The sequence below is a fragment of the Spermophilus citellus genome, assembly GCF_964194105.1.
Source record: "Spermophilus citellus genome assembly, chromosome: 1".
In the NCBI taxonomy this organism is placed as follows: Eukaryota; Metazoa; Chordata; class Mammalia; order Rodentia; family Sciuridae; genus Spermophilus; species Spermophilus citellus.
In genome coordinates, this window is record NC_138182.1 from 227820356 (window position 1) to 227839639 (window position 19284).

Below are 19284 nucleotides of genomic sequence, written 5' to 3' on the forward strand. Positions count from 1 at the left end.
TTGCGTGATCAAAACTACCATTTGATCACCAGGTGTTGCAGGTGGACAGATAAAAGGCAGTGGAGGGGACAATAGCTCTACATAACCATCTGCCTGTCCATCTGTCTGTATGTTTTTAAGGAACGGCAGAAAAGACCCTGAGTTCCAGGCCATCTCTTCCACAAGGGTGCTGGAATAATCTCCCACTTGCCTTCAGGCCCTTGTAGCTTCTGTTTTGTCACTGTCACAGGGATGCTGGAGCTGCCGCAGTCTGTGATAAACAGAGCTGAATAAAGATGTGGTCTCCTGGGTGATAGGTTCATTAGCCTCTTCTCAGCAGAGGGAAAAATCACATCAAGTGTGTCCACAATGTGGTAGAAAATGCTCGGAAAGAATGCCTAGTCATTTCTTGCCTGGATTGGTGCAGGGGGATCCACAATTTCAACCTTAACCCCATCGTTGCCTAGTCTTAGGAAAACAGCCAGAGTGATCTTTTTAAAGAGAAATCTAGATCTTGTTAACCTTTCTACTCAAAAACAATTCAATGGCTTCCTACTATGGAGTCGATGCCCGAACGCTCCCAATAACCTTGCTTGTCTCTGTCCTTGCCTCATACCTTTTGCCAACAGTGCTCCAACTGTTTGCAGCTTTCCTTGCTGTTTCTCGAACCCTGCTGATACCTGCTGCTTCAGGACTTTGCATTGCTAGCATTCCTGCCTAAAGGGCTCCTTAGCTTCCACAAGGCTCAGTCCCTTACTTATTTAGGTCTCTGTTTAAATGTCACCTCATTAGAGGCTTTCTCCTTCTGTCCTAACCAAAACAGCTCTCTCCTTACCAACCTTCCTTTTAGGTTATATCCCTTGTCACTTAGAACTCTTATGAACCCCATACATGTCAAATGCTTAATTACTTATTGATTGCCATGTCTCCCCACTAGAATCCTTTCATGAAGTCAGGTGGTTGGTTTTAACCAAGCGCTTAGTAGATGTTCTGTAAGTATCTGTGGACTGAATGAGTAAATGAGGAAAGGGACTTAGTGCTGGTCCTGTCCTCCTGGGAAAATTATTCACCTGTTCGTGTCCCTGGGGTTCACAGGGAGCGAATGAAGCAGCACATGGAGATAGTAAAGCACCAAGGAAATGGAAGGTATTTTTATTAACAATATTAACTGCACTCTCAGGGTTCTGGGGTTCAGTTCTCTGTGTTCGTGGCTATAGTTGTTGTTCTTATACTGCCAGGCTTTGTGCTGAACTACAAAGAGGGGGGTGGACCCCAATTTATTTTGGCCAGATGGCACCTCTGGTGATGCCAGCATTCCGCCTCTCTGTATGTAGGTCCTGTTTCTTGCTGGCTTAGAGCCACAAACACTTGGCCTGAGGGGGTGGGGGAGAGGGAGAGTGAATGAGAGTGAGCTAATTACTGGGCAAGAAAGGACAGGGCTAGAAAAATGAGCCCCAGCATTCTGAAGTCATGGCTCACTTTGCCTAAAGTAGGACAGAGCAAGGAATATCCAGGTGTGGTCTTCCCTTCTCCCTGTGGGACTGTTTGTGATGTGGAAAGACAGGCTTACCAGAATGAGGTTGTGTGGTTATTGGGTGTTGAGTCCTTTGAAAAAGTACCCCCACACTGATTCACGACAAAGACTCATTTTTTTCTTTTTTTTTCCTTTTTTTTTTTTTTTTTTAGTACCAGGGATTGAACCCAGGGGCACTTAACCACTAAGCCACATCCCCAGCCCTTTTTTAATTTTTTTTTTAATATATTTTTTTTAGTTGTCAATGGACCTTTATTTATTTATTTATATGTGGTGTTGAGGATTGAATCCAGTGCCTCACACACTCCAGACAAGTGCGCTACTGCTGAGCCACAACCTCAGCATCCCCAGCCCTTTTTTATATTTTATGTAGAGACAGGGTCTCACTGAGTTGCTTAGTGTCTTGCTAAGTTGCTGAGGCTGGCTTTGAACTCACAGTCCTTTTGCCTCAGCCTCCCGAGCTGCTGGGATTACAGGTGTGCACCACTGTGCCCAGCCAAAAAGATACATTTCAAGATGCTCCTTGGGGCTGGGGATGTGGCTCAAGCGGTAGTGCGCTCGCCTGGCATGCCTGCGGCTCGGGTTCGATCCTCAGCACCACATACAAACAAAGATGTTGTGTCTGCCAAAAACTAAAAAATAAATATATAAAAAAAAGATGCTTCTTTTGCCCTTGACTCTTGGTTTGGATTCCATGAAATGGCCTTTATCAGCACCCGCATTTAGGTCTTTTTCCTCCCTGGTTGCCCCTCCTGCTTTCTCTAGTATTGTTTCCAGAGTGCAGGGTCCGGCGGGGTGGCTGTTTCTCTTTCCCGTTGATCTGCTTATTCTCCGTCCTCCTTGCCCCTTCCTTGTTTCAGTCACCCTCCTCCTCACGGTGTTTCCCATCTTTCTCCCATAGTGTGGTCATCTCTCCTGAGCCCTGGCTGCTGATGGTTTACTTTGCCTCCCACTGAGCCCTCCTCTGTCTCTTCCTCTCCTCTCCTCCTGTGTGTATGTGGAGCTGGGCTCTGGTGCTGGTCCTTGGTGCCCTGCTGCTTCCTGCTTCTCTAGTCTGTCATGTTTTCTGTGCTGTGTCTGGGCTGGCTTTTTACTTGATTGTGTTTTGATGTGAGGAAATGAAGGCAGAGCAGCAGGGCCTGGAAGTGCTCTGTGGTTTAACGCAAGTGAAGGGAGCCCTTGATAGAAGCCATAGGATAGTGGAAGGGATGGGAATGGGGGGATGGGGGAACTTTGGGGACAGTTACTGATTCTGATTCTGACTTGCTTCCCAGTTACTGGAGGAGGAATAGGGTTCATCTGGGGGTCAGAGGCTGTGGCTCTTCCTGACTAGTGGCATGGAACTGTGGGGAGGGTCCTAATAGGTAGAGGTGGCAACTTGGGCCCTGCCCCAGTCTGCTGTGTGATGGGCCCCAGACCAAGTCACCTTTTCTTATAAGTGTTCAGTTTGCTTGAAAAATAAGAGTTTCGATTCCAATAAATTGTATATTTTAAAATTTCTGAGTTTATGCTTCCGTTAGTGAGGATTGCTTGATTCTTTTATCTTGCAATGGAATTGCTTGGCAGGATCTTCAGTGTTTTTTTTTTAAGAAAGGCCTGGTGTGTGTGTGTGTGTGTGTGTGTGTGTGTGTGTGTGTGTGTGTGCGCGCTCCTGTTCACGGTGCATGCATGGTGAGGGCAGAAGAGGTGTTCTGGCACAAGCGCTGGTCAGATGAGAGTGGCAAAGGCACTGCTTTCTGCCTGGATACCTTGTAAGAGGGCCTTCCTGCAGAACACAGAGGCTCAATGATCTGTCCTGAATAAGAGTACTAATGGTTACTCCCATTAGTACTTCTTTGCCCAGGACCGGTCAATTTGTGGAGAATTAGGGTTCCTTGTGTTGTTACTAGTCTTAGTTTGGGTTTGGCATGTTCTAGGCTGTCAGCTGACCCACACTGACCTTTAGACAACACTTGGTTTGACATAAATCCCTAGACCTCAGGGATTTACCCAATAGCCATGTGTGGCTATGGTCTGTCTGTGAGAGTTCAACCTGAATCTGAAGTGGATGAGTTCTAGTCTTCATTGGGTTGCAGATGTATCTTGTTTGAGATGTGAACTATACAAAGGTGTGGAGAAATATTTGTTTAGGCCATTAGTGACTCTTGTCACTGATAGAACTTTGTTATCTCCCAATAGAACAGCAGAGAGCATCCTATCCTCAGAGGGACCTTAGAAACCCCGAACAGGTGATGTGGAAACTTTGATTTGGTAGGAAAAGTTTTTTTCCCCAAAATATTATGGGGAATTTTAATATGTAAATTTAAAAAAACTTTATGATTATAAAAGTATTATTTAAATTTATTACATTTGTCAATTCAGTGGACTAGTCAATAACTTAGTATGGTAGTTCAAATGCTCTCTGGGGACTTAAAATTTGGTCAAAGGTACATTTAAGTGAATAACAATCTTTTTAGATTTAAAAATAACTCTAAATACATTTTCAAAATGAAATTTAAGTGAGGTGTTTGCGAACTCCCAACATCCTAAGGTGCCTATGAACTCAGTTTGAAAATCACTCAAAGAATAAAAATGAACTAGCCATCTACCCAAGGAGCTGGAAAAGTAAATTCAAACAAAAGCATAAGGGGGGAAATGAAATAAAACCCCTTATCTAGATTGACTCATTTTTAAATAGTGAAGCAATTAATATAGAATTATATACCAGATAGTATAGATTCTGGGTAGTTAAGACTAGACAGATTTTAGCTCCATTCTCTTTTAGAACAAATAAATTTAAAAAAAAAAGAAAGAAAAGAAAAAAACAACAATGAAAAACAATGAAACCCCCACTATATCCTGGTGGTGCTTGTTCCCCCAAAGTCAAAGCTTGTCATCCATGGGCTCCTCTGATCCTTAGAAAGCTGTCACAGTGGAGCTGAACTCTGTCCCTTGTCCTTCCCTCCATTGTTCTGTGCTCTCCCCTTGGGGCCCTGAGGACATGTCTACTCCCTTGTCTGCATGACAGACCCTCAGATATTTGCAGTGGGGACTGTTTACCCTCAAGTCTGCTCTTCTTTGGCAAAACAGCCCCAGTTCCTTCAATTGTTCTTCCTTGGACAATGTAGCTTCTGCGTCCCTTTGGCATCTTCGTCTTATTTGTGTGACAGTATTTCATGGCCCAGGTTTGTCTGGCAGAAATAGGGCAGAGATTTACCCTACTCATTCCTCATGCAGTTCCTAGATTTCCCTCAGTACAGGGTAATGTGGAATTAGCATTTGGGGGCAGCTATCTCAGTGATGAGTCATGCTAATTGATTATTGACTAAAATCTCAACTTGTGTCTGCTTGAGTTGCCTTGTTTTTCCTTTTTGTAGTTGATTATTTTGGGACCATGTGAATATCAAGCTAGAGAGTGGAGATTATAATTTTTCTTATATTCAACACAGTACACTTCCCACTATGATCTGCTGCTTAAACTTCCAGATATTGTTTTCAATTTCTAGGAGTTCTATGTTTTCATGGATTCTGTAAGTGATTTGAAAAGAAAGAAAGCTAGGAGTTTTCAAAAGCCTGCCCCTGGTCTTGAGAGGAATCTGGAGTCGTTTACTAACCTCTGTTGTGAATTGGTTTTTTTTTTTTTTTTTTTTTTTTACTTGATTCGTCTGTGTTACAGAAACAAAGCCTGATTCTAAAGTGGTGAATCATCTCGTCCAGTATGAAAGTCATAAAGACTTTTTGATTTGTACGTTTATATTTTTTGAACTGCTGAGTCTAATTCAGAATATTAACACATATATTTAATTTATGGCAATGGTTCCTTTTTTAAAAATATTGTTTTTAGCTGTAGATGGACACAATACTTTTATTTTATTTGTTTACTTTTCTGTGGTGCCGTAGATTGAACCCAATGCCTCATGCATGCTAGGCAAGTGGCCTGTCACTGAGCCAAAACCCTGGCCTGGCAATGGTTCCTTTTAATAAGTGATTTTAATTGTCTAATACAGGATCGTTTTTATCTTTCTACACCTTTTGTCTACTTGTTCTACCATGTTAAAAGTCTTCCACTGTAATCATGGTTTTGTCTATTTTTATATTTATTATGTACTTTAAGCATTTGAAGCTATGTTATTAGACGCGTATAGATTTAAAATATTATGACAACGTGTTCAACTGACTCTCTTTCACTAGTAACATGTCTTGCTTCAATATCTACTTTGATATTATACGAAAATTGGTTAGTATCTCATGGTATTTTTTACTTTTAAGCTTTCTGAATTATTTTTAAAATGTGTCTCTTGAAAGCAGCATATAGATATAGTCATTATTTTTGGATTAAAAAAATCATACTGTCAGTCTTGGTGTTCAATTTGAGCAACTGGTCCATTTACATTTAATATATCTGCTGCTGTGGTTGGATTCATGTAACTATTTGCTCTATTTGGTATACACTTTTTATGTTGTTTCTCTTGTTTTGTCTTCTTTTTGATTAATCATCTGTTTTCTATTTCATCTTCCCCTCTATTACTTTTAGTTTTATATATATATATTTTTCTGGGTGGGGGGGTCCAGGGATTAAACCCTGGCACTTGGCCACTGAACCACATCCCAGCCCTATTTTGTTTAGAGACAGGATCTCACTGAGTTGCTTAGCACCTTACTGTGGCTGCCCCTGGCTTTGAACTCGCCATCCTCCTGCCTCAGTCTCCAGAGCTGCTGGGATTACAGACATGTGCCACTGTGCCTGGCTAGTTATATTTTCTTTTACTATTCTTGTATTTGTCATTTGCAAGTAAAATATTGGATATTTGATACATTACAATTATAATAAAAGTTATTAGTTTCAACACTTTCCACACTTTAATTCCATCTACCTTTTACAATATTGTTGTCTAACATTGAAATACAAATATTTTAAACTCCATGACATTGTTTTGCAAAACATTATATTATATATTTTAAAATATATTATTGTGTAAATTATAATTTTATACATTTAATATTAATAATATTTACTCACATACTACCCATATTATTAATTTATTTATTTATTTTTATGTGGTTCTGAGGATAGAACCCAGGCCCTTGCACATGCGGGGCAAGGGCTCTACCACTGAGCCACAATCCCAGCCCCACATATTACCCATATTACTGCCCCACATTCCGTCCTGCACATCAATGTTTCTGTTGAGAGTATTTTATTTCTGCTTGATTAATTTCCTTTAGTATTTCTTTATATACTGGTTTACAGGTGATGAGTCCCTGAAGTATTTGCCTTAAAAATTTAAATTCCACCTTCATTTTAAAAGCATATTTTTTTTAGACGTGGAATTTTAGTGTGTTGATTATTTTTTTTCCATTGCTTTGAAGATACTAGTCCATTATCTTGTATTCTCTAAGTGCTTCTCCTCTTTCTGGAATTTTATTGCTTTTGTCTTCATTGTTTTCATAGAAGTTGGATGCTTTTAAGAACACTTTTGGGGCTGGGGTTGTGGCTCAGCGGTAGAGCACTTGCCTAGCATGTGTGAGGCCCTGGGTTTGATCCTCAGCACCACATAAAAATAAATAAACCAAATAAAGGTATTGTGCCCAACTAAAACTAAGAAATAAATGTTAAAAAAAGAGAACACTTTTATCTGTTTTTTTTTTTTTCCTTCCCCAGTTGTTATCAGCAGGAATGCTGGTCTACTATGGTCTGGTCATCGTATCTGGAAATGGAAGCCATTTGTACCCCAAACACAATTTCTGAAGAAATGTCTTATAAGTCTTTTAAGCCATTTTAGTTAACCTCATCTTAAAAAATGATATTTGGATATTTTTCCCCAGAATTTAACTGATTAATATTCACATGAATTTTATTGGGTGATAAATTTGAGTAATCTTTCTATTTTACACTATGTAAAAGTGAGACTCTTTTAAACCTGCTCTAATTTGGTGGTTCTTAATTTTTTTTTTGAATCATATGCTTTTTCTGTACCCTTCTAAGGATTTTTGATTAACAGATTGATTCCCAAATTAATGCCTCTAATGGCCGCATATGTCTTTGGAGGAATTAGGGAACATTTATCCATCTCTCCCACTCCCATACCTACCCATGGCTTTCATGATGTGAACCCTGGTGAATTTCAAGATGATAAATTCTTTATTAAGTATATAAAACAAATACTGAATTAAATGTAAAAGTGCAGGTGAGTCACTAAACATTCAGTCTTTTGCTGTTTGTGCAGTAACCTGATGGGGATAAAAGCTTGTTGGTTTTGCGCAGGAAGCTAGAAGTTGAATTTCTGGTTTTCCTGCTTACTAAAGACTTGATATTTTTAGTGTTCTCCTTTAGAAATAAGGATAAAAATATTACCCTCCCAGGTATGATTATAGAATAAGATGAGAAAATACACCAGGAAGTACTTTATAAATTGTGAAGTCCTATACATATAAAAGATAATGTTTGTGTATAGATATGTATATATCTAGATCTGTATAAATAATCTTTGCATTTCCGTACTTTATTTTAAAGAAGTCCTTTAGTTAAATAAAGTGATTTGGAATAAAATACTTTGTGCTCACAGTAATTTCTTTGACACCACCCACAGACAGTGTGCCGAGAAACTGTGAAGGGAAGAAGCTGACTGGGAGGTTGAGCAGAAATCACAAAAAGCAACGTTGTCCTTCTGACTCTGGAGTACTGAGCCAGTTGTGTTAGGACTCACTAGTACCTGTACTTGTATTTGCTTTCCTTCATAGGGATACAATAAAAAAAATACTGTATTCTTTCCCCCTAAATTTTCAAGGATTTTGTCTGTATAGAATTATTATTATTATTATTATTATTATTATTATTAAGAAGTTAGGCTTCAAATATTAAAACAAAGAAATGAATTTGGTAGTTCACTTAGAACACTATCTTTATATTAGAATAATATTTTTTTATGGCATGAATAGTAAATTTTGATTGTTATATTTAACATACCAACTCACATCTATCTTTGTTGCTTCTACTCTCCAAATCATCCCATATAAAGGTTGTATATTACACCAGAATACTTTGGAAAACATGTCCAACTGTTATATAAAAAGGTGGCTATTGTCATTAAAAAGCATTTGTTAAATTTCCATTTTTATCTGTTACTATAAAAGTCAGAGTTCACAATACCTTTTGAATTTTTGTATGCCTCTGAGACTGTGATGAAGGCTGTAAATCTTTTCTTAACATGAACACATATACACAGAAACAGTTTTGCTAATAATTTTTTTTTCAAAATATGAAACACTTATGCCTAAAGGCCATGCTAATCTTCTCTGTATTATTCCAATTTTAGTATATGTGCTACCAAAGCAAGCACTAGTTTTGCTAATAATTTTCAAAGGTGCTCATACTACCTGAAATGCATTTATGGATTCTTCCTATGACTCCAGATTAAGAAAACCAACATAATTGGGAGAATACCTGTAATCCCAGAGGCTCAAGAGGCTGAGGCAGGAGGATTGCAAATTCAGCAACTCAGCAAGGCTCTAGGCTACTTAGCAAGATCCTGTCTCTAAATAAAACATAAAAATGCAGTTCAAAGGTTAAGTGTCTCTGAGTTCAATCTGCAATACCAACCAACCAACAAACAAAAAACCCACTATAAAGAGATGTACTACTTTTTCTCATTGTCTAATTTGAAAATACATTATTCTTACTAGATATTTTTGAAACTCACAGCTAAGGTTGTTGTCTAGCATACAGCATTGTTATTAACAAAGAAAAATTATGTACAGATTCATGGCCTGCAGTGGGTGAGAGGGTAGAGGGGCTGGGGGAGGGAGAGGATATTAGTGCAAGAATGCTCAGTGATTAGGTTAATGCAGCTACTCTTTTACTCAGGGTACTACAGACAGAGATTGGTGAACAAGTCCTTGGAACATGCAAATTAGCATCTATGACTGTTTCTACTCCATATGCTATCTAAACAGGAGTTACGATGTTTGTTGGATGAGATAGTTTAAGTGGAAAACCACATAATACATTTCAAATTCTTTTGGAAAAATAAGCCATAGATGTCCTAGCATTTTAGCAGAAGGCTAAGTCTTTGAGAATTATTCATGGATTCTATAAGTAGTATTTGTCTAGAAGGATATTGACGGTAAAGATATATTGATTTAATGCACCTAATTTTTTGTGTTTATATGGAAGTCTATTTAATAGGATTACAGTTCATCTTTCCTATTCCACATTTGTTTTTACCATTTTTTATGTTGCTTGGCCTTGAGAGAAAGATGGAGTACACAGGAATATAGATGAGGGTCTCACAGGAGTAGAGCTGAATGTTTTTTACCCAAGCATGAGTGGGTAAAAGGTGGTTTACCTTCACTATTCAAAGGGAAAAAGGGGTGATCTGACATTGGCTCCAGCTGGTTTACTTGGGAAAGTGAAAATTTTGTCCCATCAAAGGCAAAACTTATACAGGTGAACTCAGAAGTGAAAAAGAAGAGGAGGAAAGAGTAGAATGCTTTAAATTGAAGTTTGACTTGCCTACTATCAAGTGTGTACACCATTTAGTAACAGATTTTTCTAAAAGTGTGCAAATAATTTCATTGGCAACTGAAAGAAATGAATTAAATCAGCAAGGAATGGTTTATTATCTAACACAGGAAATACTACAAAAAATAGTTTTGACAAGGTTGAGATGAAAATGGTACACATGATCTGCATACGAGACAATGAGAGTTGATACAACAGTTTTGGATAGCAGTTTGGCTGCTTGTGACAACTTATTCACATTCTTGGATTCATTTCTGGAATTTAAACTAGTAACTTGAAGAACAAAAATTGTTTATTATGGTATTGTTTATAATGTTAAAAAAGAAATACAGTTAATGTACAACGCTAGAAGAATGTTTAATTACAGAATTATGAAATATCAAATACTTAATGGATGCAAATAGAAAAGTGTCAACAACTGTAACAATGTGGAAAATATTTTTTTTTAGATTTGGAATATGCCTATTTAGATATTTTTCTTAAATAGCATATTTATATTTTATAGAAAAATAGAGAAAATTTTCCAACCAAAAGTGAAGGAGAAAGAAAAGTAATTTTGATAAAAGAGAGGAAATCTCAGCAGTGCATGTACTTCTTCTGTAGCATAGGTACCTGGGGAATATCTGTTCCTAGGGACAAAGCCAGTAAGACCATAGGAAAATGAAAAGCAGTTTGTACTCTTCATTTCCATGTGTCTGAAATTTAGATATCTGTAATCACCATCATTTTGTTTGATAATGAAGATTTTAAATGGTCTTCTAGTTTCATGCTCTTATGAATTTTGTGTATTAAATATTGAATTAATTAGAAATTTAGTTATGGGATAGGAAGCATATTTTCACTCCCAGTGGAGAGCTGTTGTACCCAAACCATTTATTAAGTAGACCATTCTTAACCCACTGATTTGAAATGCCACCTTGATTATGTAATTTCCATGGGCACATGTGTCTGTCTCTGCACTCTACTTTGGGATCTGTCTCTACATACTGTTCACATTACCTGGGTTTTATTCTATATTTTGCTATGTCATAGGGCAAGCTTTGAGCTCTTCATTTACAGCCTAAATATTATTCTATCTCAAACTTTTGTTTCTATTCTTATGTATTTACTCTTCCAAATAAACTTTAAAACAAGCTTATTCTGGAGTTTTGATTTTGATTGGTGCACGTTACATTTATAAATTAATTTTAGAGATGATTTTTCTTAGTATGTCTCTTCTTGTGTCTAGAAGTTTCAGTGAAGTATTTCAGAGATTGCATTTAGAATGTAATTGATAGAAAGGTGATAACACATCTTGGTTACCTCTGTTCAGATATGGAGTGATTCTGATGTTGATGCTAACAAATTAGGAAAGTTTGTCATTTTCAATTGCCCAAAGCAAAGAATGCAATTGAATCCAGATGGGAAAGTGAAAGAAGTACCCTGGAATCTGTAAGTTGGAATTTGTCTTTATCATGTATGAAACAAGTGGCCTTTTAAGAAGAGCAGCTGATTTTCAGGGGCCACCGTGATTAGAAAGACCCCAGTCTTAGCCAAAATCTGGTACCTGTGGCTGATTATTCACACTGCTCTGATTGCTCAGCATATTCTTTCCATGTTCCTGAGATCCTCCAGGGAGCTTCATGTACAGTCCACCTTCTACAAGCCATATGAATGGCCTTTCCTGAATGTAGATGTTCTTGTTCTACCATCTTCATGTTTTCTTTCTCTGGCTTCCTCTCCTGACTCCCTTTCTATCTCATGGGCTACCTCTATTGGTTTCTGTATCATCTCCTTTCCTTCCCCTCCCATAGTATCTTTGTTTTTCTGGTGTCCTTGTGATTATTAAAAAGGGACTCCTTTTATTGCTGATATCGGACTTAGTGCTAGGACTTGTGGGCATCTCTCTTTAATGGGCCTGTCTCACATCTGACATGAGTGTTATTTATCTTCTTTCCTGACATAAGCATGATGTGGTTCTTGAAAGAGGGCTACTATGAAGTGCAAGACCATACTGTTAGGGGACATACTGCATTAGAAAAGGGTTATAATTAAATGCTTTGCTAAGTGGTAATCCTTGTTCACCCAACCAAGCAAAATAGTAATATGACCACTGTTTGGAATAGATGTAGATTAGATATTCTTGTGATCTGAGAAAATCTTTGATCTATTTATACAATCTATTTTCTATTTAAAAAAAAAAAGAACATGAAGAGGTCAGGTCAGAGTCTGTCCATGGATTATTAACAATCCCTTTAGTAACCAAGAACATGACTATAGCAATTTGTTCTTCCTTTTTTAGGAAATGGAATTTCATCTCAGTTTCCTGTCGCTCATGTTAGATATTTGTTATTGTTTTTTTTTCCTTTTCAGATCTCCTTCCTGAACTTTTTTTGGAAGCTATTGTATGATAGACTTTTCTTGTTGTGTTACTTTCTTTCACTTGTGTTTGTGCATGCATGCCCTATGCAGACAAAAGACAATTCAAAATTGTGAACTGGTGATGTTTTTTTTTTTTTTCAGAACTCCACAATTGGTGTTCACCCCAAGTTATAATTTCAGATAACTTTATGTATGTTAGATGGATTCAAACCACTATGAAAACATATCTTTTTTTATTTAAAAAAATTTAGATTAAATAACAGTGTGGCAACTGAAAGGAGGAGCCCTGCACAAATCTTGCTTTTGTTCCTGATTCACCTGATTCTTAGCATCCTACAGTGTCATGCTGTTATATAGACTGTCAGTCTGATACCCATCAAAGGCAAACAGATGTCCAGGAGACTGCATAGGTGTTTCTCTGCTCAGTTTTCTTTCCTATCTCAGGGTGAGAATCTCCTGGAGGATGGGTTTGGTTTGCTCTGGTTGAGCACACAGAAGCCCAGATGCTTCTCCACACTGGGCGAGCTCTGGAGGCCCTCCAAGGTGGGCGACCTTTCCAGCCCCCACTTTCCACTTCCTTGCCACTCCCACGGGCTGGGTGGAATGCTCCCTCTCCCTGGAGGCCCCACTCCACACTGCCTTTTTGTGTTTGGGGTAGGGAGTGTTATGAATCCTTCTAAGTCTCCTGGGATGATCTGGTGGGCTTGTCCATCACTGCATCCCACCGGGGCACAGCTCTGCTAATTTAGCACCATGCCCAAAGCCACTGCAGGATCATATACTCAAGACTGCTAGCTGCCACCTCAGTTCCTTTGGACACTTGTCCTCAGATTGTGCCTCCATGGGACAGGGTGCTTTGCAGGCCTTGTGCCAACCAGGAGCTCTTGAGAGAAACTGTAAGGCCAGGTTGGTTGAGAAAGGGGACTTGGAAATCCCTTCGAGAAGATAAATAGCAAATGGAACTGGCATATCAAGTGTGGGAGCCAGTTGTCCTGTTGGTTTGGCAACGTTTGTGAACATTGAAGGTTCTTGCTACCGACAAGGCAAAGCCAGGGCTAATGATAATTATCATGAACCTTTGTACTAATAGTGGCATTTCAGGTACAGGATGAAAATTAATACAAGCAATGATGTTTGGCAGGTAAGAGTTCAAAGTAAAAGACAATGAAAGATCACATTCCCACATCTAGTAAATTAAAAAAAAATTCTTCCCTATGTCCTGAACTTCTTTAACTTTCCTGAACAGACCAGCTCTTACCCCCATTCCAAATATAACAGGAAGCATCTTCCCCAATGTCACAAAATATTGCTGTTGGAAAGGTGGATTCATGATATTTGAGCTTACTCACACGAAGTGAATATAACAAATGACAATGTTTTGGATGTGCGCCCTTTTGTTGTGGTTTCTTAGAGCCAGGACAAGGAAGTGTAATGATGCCCCAACTTATTTATCTTTCAGGGGCAGATGACAGTCTATGCAAAGTTTGGCAAAAATGTTTATCTTCCCGAAGATGCTGAGTTTTACTTTATTTATGATGGATCTCATCAGAGACACATTGTGATTGCAGAGCGAATCGAGGATAACATTCTCCAATCCAGAATTCCAGGTGAGCGGCCTCTTTGTTGCATAACTGGGAACTCTGTTAGCAGTCATCTTCCCTCCAGAGTTCTAGGCTGGGAGAAAACCAGAAGGGAAAGGAAAACAGTTCTCTGAGGCTGTGTGTGGGTGTGTACAGACGGGTACCATCAGGAAGAAAACTTGCACTGTGTTCTCTCTCATGGGAGGTTTTTCCTGCTTCGTCTGCAGCTACATTTGGAGTCTTGACTTAGTCCTTAACTAACAGGCCCATCCTGCTGGCTGCACCATGCTCTTATGATTGGGTGTACTTTGGATGCAGCCAAACGGAGGAAACACTATACCTGAAGTATCACCTCCTCAAGTCCCAGGGTTCAATGCCAGGGTTGGCTCAGGAAGAACTGGCACTGATGAAGTCTGTCTTCAGCCTCTTTCCTCATTCCCCTTTGTCAGCCTGGCAGCTCCAGGTCCACCTCTCCCCTGCTTTGCTCCCTTTGCTGGCTGGGGTTCTGTATCCATTCAGAATTCTCCTCAATGATCTTAGGCTCCAGAACTTTCTCTCCCCACCATCAAAGTGTTCCCTTTTGGAAACCTGTTATTCTCCTTCAAATGCCCTGGTGACATGTGATGAGGTGATATACCTTGCATTAAGAGTAATATATTTTACATAATAAAAATTAAATTAATGTATCTTATTTATTTTATATAGAGTTAATCTGGTATTATGAACTAACAACCCTTATCAGATATATTTGTTTTGCATTTTCAATATGATGTAGCTTTAATCTAAAGGTAGAATTTAAATGTCATCACCTGCAGAACAGGTAATAGTTTTTTTTTTCATTATTTTGCTGATTTTTTTTTCCTTAATCATGGGCCTTTTAGGCCCTCTCAAGTTGTAGCATATACATGATCTTCAATTTTTCTTATAGGTAAGATTGGCCTCATTCTTTTGATTTATTTATTATTTTTTTAGTTGTAGGTGGACACAATACCTTTATTTTACTTATTTATTTTTATGTGGTGCTGAGGATCAAACCCAGTGTCTCACATATGCTAGGCAAGTGCTCTACCACTGAGCTAAAGCCCCAGCCCCTGGCCTTATTCTTAAAGAAAATATGTTCCTAAGCACTTATGTAGTATATCAGCTGCATGTGGAACTAGGTTTTGTAGAGAATATGCAAACAACGCAGATACAGTGAAAATTGTAGAGAAGTATGAATACTTTTCAATCCTGCCTGGTCTTAGTCATTGAAGACCATCTCTGTGACTGTGGGCAATATTAAGCACTTTCCTCTCTGGCCCCAGTAACCCTTGTCCTTACAAGAAAAAAAAAAATCAAACTTAATTAGTGGCACATAGTTACTTTGCCTGTTGGTCCTTTTTCTCTCTGTCTTTGTGCTCTGGCATTTACATTGATGTCTTTCTTACCTTTAGTTTCCTCCCTTTTTTTCTTAGCTTTCTCTTTTATTAAGCCTCTTATAGAGAAAAAATAGAAATAATTAACAAAAATGCCCCTCCCAATATCAAAACTTTCCGTTTTGTCTTTTTCTTTGCTTACATGTAGGGGCAATTCTCCTTCCCCTCCTGTCTTAAAGAAAGTCTTTCTGATTATATTGTGGCCTCCTTAAAGTAAGGGTCCTTAACTTCATTTTAAGATTCCCTAGAAGTGAGCAGTCTTTATTTCTGATCCCTACATTTAGCTGGCTACAGGTTTATCAGGGTAACCTTCAGAAACATGGAAAATAGGTTTCTGTAGTATATATTGGATATTTGCAGTCTAGTGGTGGTGGGTACATTCTATACCTCCCCTTTTAAAGGGTTAGTGTGAGGCTGTAAGTAACTCTCTAGTAAACTTCAGATACTCTTGATCCTGGAGTCCTGGTAGAATAGCATCTGGGGAAAGCTTTGCAGAATAAGGCAGAGCCATTTGCTTGGGGACAGGAGGGCCTCATGGGCCAGTGGTAGCTGAATGGCTTGTGTGTCAGCCATGATTATCATGGTTACAGTGGTTTGCTGCTGTTAATTCCTGGAAAATCTGCCAAAGTCAACAGAAAAATGTACTTGAGTAGGAGTTCACCAACTTTGGCAAAAGTTGAGAGTGAGGCAAAGAAGAGGAGTATAAAGAGGGGCTTGGTAACTACCCCTTCCAGTATTAAGAGCTGGGAAGACAGTTATCAGAGGATCAGAGGAGCTATTATCAGAAGTCAAGGGGAAGGCACTAAAGAACATACATATACTTTTGTTGAATATGTTCATATCAATGTGTGCATGTGTTTTAGTATTCTTTTCTTGTTTTTTTTTTTTTTTTTTTTTGTACTGGGGATTAAACTCAGGGGGGCTTATCTACTGAGCCACATCCTCAGCCCTTTTTTGTGTTTTTAATTTAGAGCCATCTTGATCGCTAAGTTGCTTAGGGTCTTGCTAAATTGCTGAGGCTGGCTTTAAACTTGCAATTCTCCTTCCTTACCCTCCTGAGTCACTGGGATTACAGGTGTGCACTACCACACTTGGACTGTTTAGTATTGTTGACCCTTCCCAACTCACATTCAAAGGAGTGCCATGGAATTAGGATGAATGTGTGTAATTTTGTGATGCTATCTTACAAAATTCTCACCTAAATAAATAGGTAAAAATATATGATGCTGGAGGAAATGTCAGAGAGGAAAAGAGCTGATGTAGCTGGATGTGTGCAGTTTAATGGGAGTGGGTACATTCAAGGTGGCAGACTTGAACTCAGGGGCTGGGGTGGAGATAAGAGGTGAAGACAGGCAAATAACTGTGCTTGGTCATGAGAGAAGAATAGACCCTAAGCTCATAAAAGAGAGCTTTAAAATCAGTAGTCACTAAAAGAGGACGGTGTCAGCTTTAACTTGACTGCCACACAGGTGTGGCAGTGTTTAAAGACTGGCGGGCCCTTTCCTCCGTTCTGCCTGTCCTCCTGCCAGTGTTGCTGAGCTTGCTTGAGGCCACTGGGAGAGTCTTCTGTAGACTTGGGCTGAGCTGTTCACTGTCTTGTCGTCCAGGCCACCGGCTTCAGGAGATGGTGACGGTGTCTGTGTGCCTCTGCTCAGAAGGCTACTCCCCGGTGACCATGGGCTCTGGCTCAGTGACCTACGTGGACAACATGGCCTGCAGGCTGGCCCGATTGCTGGTTACCCAGGCTGATCGCCTCACAGCCTGTAGCCACCAGAGCCTGCTCACCCCATTTGCCCTGACGGTGGCAGCACTACCTGCTTTGGATGAGGAGCTGGTACTGGCTCTGACCCAGCTGGAGCTACCTGCGGGTTGGACTGTGTTGGGAAGTTCTTCACTTGAAGGTGGGTCTTCCTCAGAAGATTCAGCTGTGCACACTTTATGTTAAATTGAGAATGTGTCTTATTTACATTAGTTGTCTGTCTTTCTGGGTGGGTTTTTGTGTCCATCTTTTTTTGAGCCTTGCTCTGATGTGGCTGGGTTTTCTGAGGCCCTGAGCCACTCATCTCTGGATGATTGATGTGGCTGTGTCCTCGGGGTTGTTGGGGAGGGGGAGGTGAGGGGGATGGGATGGGACTCAATGGGATGGGACTGTTTCTTTATGGTAGGTTCTTGAAGCCAGCTGCTTTGGGTTGTGGCTCCACTTCCCTTGGCAGGTTTTCTTGCTGTGAAAAGAGGACATTGCTGACTTGTTTTCAAATAGAAAACAAGGAAAAAACAAAAACAAAAATACCTCCATGAAGGAGGGACACTAATGCCTTTAGAAGAAATGTGGTCATAAAAGAAATGTCATCGATGAGTTGACATCCTTAGACATGTCCGTGTCTCCAAGAACATTTGTACTATATTTGTACTCAACATTTTAATTGACATAATTGTTTCTATTTATGGGGTACAGTATGGTAATTACATACATGGATACCAGGTGTATTGACCAAATCAAGGTAATTAACATTTCCATTTCCTTAGGCACTAATCATTTTTTTTGTACTATGTTTTTACTAATTTTTGGAGTTACTAAACTCTCTTAATACCAACTATTTGGAATGTGCACGCGAGCAGAGCTGTAGATGTTATTAGTCCCAAACTAGGCACACAGCTAAGCTGTTTAATGGATGCCGCTGATGGTGGCTACAAATTACATAATTTTATTGAAAACACAGAAGTGTTGTTTTTATTAAACACAACATATATTATTTTTGCTTTTTCCTATTCTTCCCATGATTTTAGCTTTGTGGTTAGGTGATGCTTTTTTAAAGAATTTCTGCTTCCTGATAAATCCTAGTTAGGAGTCGCAAGTTGGCTTAAATTTGAACATGGATAAGATTTAATGCGCTACTCTAGGTAAAAGGGTATGATTTTTGTAAACAGGGTTGTAGGGCTATAAGCCACAACTAGAGAGGTAATTTTTTTTTTTTTTATCTTTCTATTGGAAGTCTCCTGGGCACTCAAGGATGTTTCTTATTTTTGAAGGCCTTGGATGAGAGAAGCCAAAGTGTTGTGCAATACTGGGCCTTGCCTGGATCCTTGTGCTCCACTTTGCTGTGAGATGTCTGATTGATGTGTACAAAGGGGTGGCTCCCTGAAGGTGTGGGCTTGTGTCTGTTCTGCTCTTTATTATCCCCAAGGTCCTAGAGAGGGGATGTGATATATGTGGAGGAATTGCACATATACCTTCTTGAAGGTCTCAGAATAAACTCTTCTATATGTGCATGGCATGTTTGTTATGTAGTAAATAATGTGTTATATATATTGATATATTGTTATACATATGATTTATATATGAAATATTTTAATATGCCTTATATACACAATATTTTCTGGCTAAGAAACTTTATTTTCTTAAGCTCCTTGGATTTTAAAAACCTTTCTAACTAGAATATTGGATAGTGTTTTATGTTTTCCAAAGCGCATCCATTTTGACAAAGACAGAAAGCACTGGGATTCTCTACCTGTCACTGTGCTCAAACTCATGAGTGAAGAGCATCTGTGTTAGTCTGTTTTTTGTAACTGTGACTAAAATACCTGACAACAACATCTTAGAGTCGGAAAAGTTTATTTTGGCTAATAGTTTTAGGGGTCTTAGTCCATAGTTGGTTGACTCCACTGCTCTGGGACCAAGGTAAGGTGGAAGGGAAATGGCAGAGGAAGACTACTTAGCTCATGTCAGCCAGGAATCAGAAAGAGAGCATGCAAGAAGCCGGAGAGAAAATATATAATTTCTTACACACACACCTGGTGACAAACCTCCTGCAACCATGCCCCAGCTGTCATCCAAATTATTAATCCATCCAGTGGATTAATCCTCTAGATTAGTTTATATCTCTTGCAGTCAAATCATTTCATCTCCTGTATTAG

At 39.1% G+C, this 19284-nt stretch overlaps 1 protein-coding gene across 4 annotated transcripts in view; it reads left to right on the forward strand.

Moving 5' to 3' along the window:
- ARHGEF28 (Rho guanine nucleotide exchange factor 28) overlaps positions 1-19284 on the forward strand; it is a 306138-nt gene that overhangs the window by 105402 nt on the left and 181452 nt on the right. For 3 of the 4 annotated variants that reach the window (XM_081287604.1, XM_081287607.1, XM_081287605.1), the window contains exons 3-4: positions 13834-13981; positions 16977-17270. In XM_081287604.1, the coding sequence (XP_081143730.1) occupies positions 13834-13981; positions 16977-17270 (442 nt within the window). The remainder of the gene's footprint in view (positions 1-13833; positions 13982-16976; positions 17271-19284) is intronic. The other variant, XM_081287606.1, reaches the window with a different exon arrangement.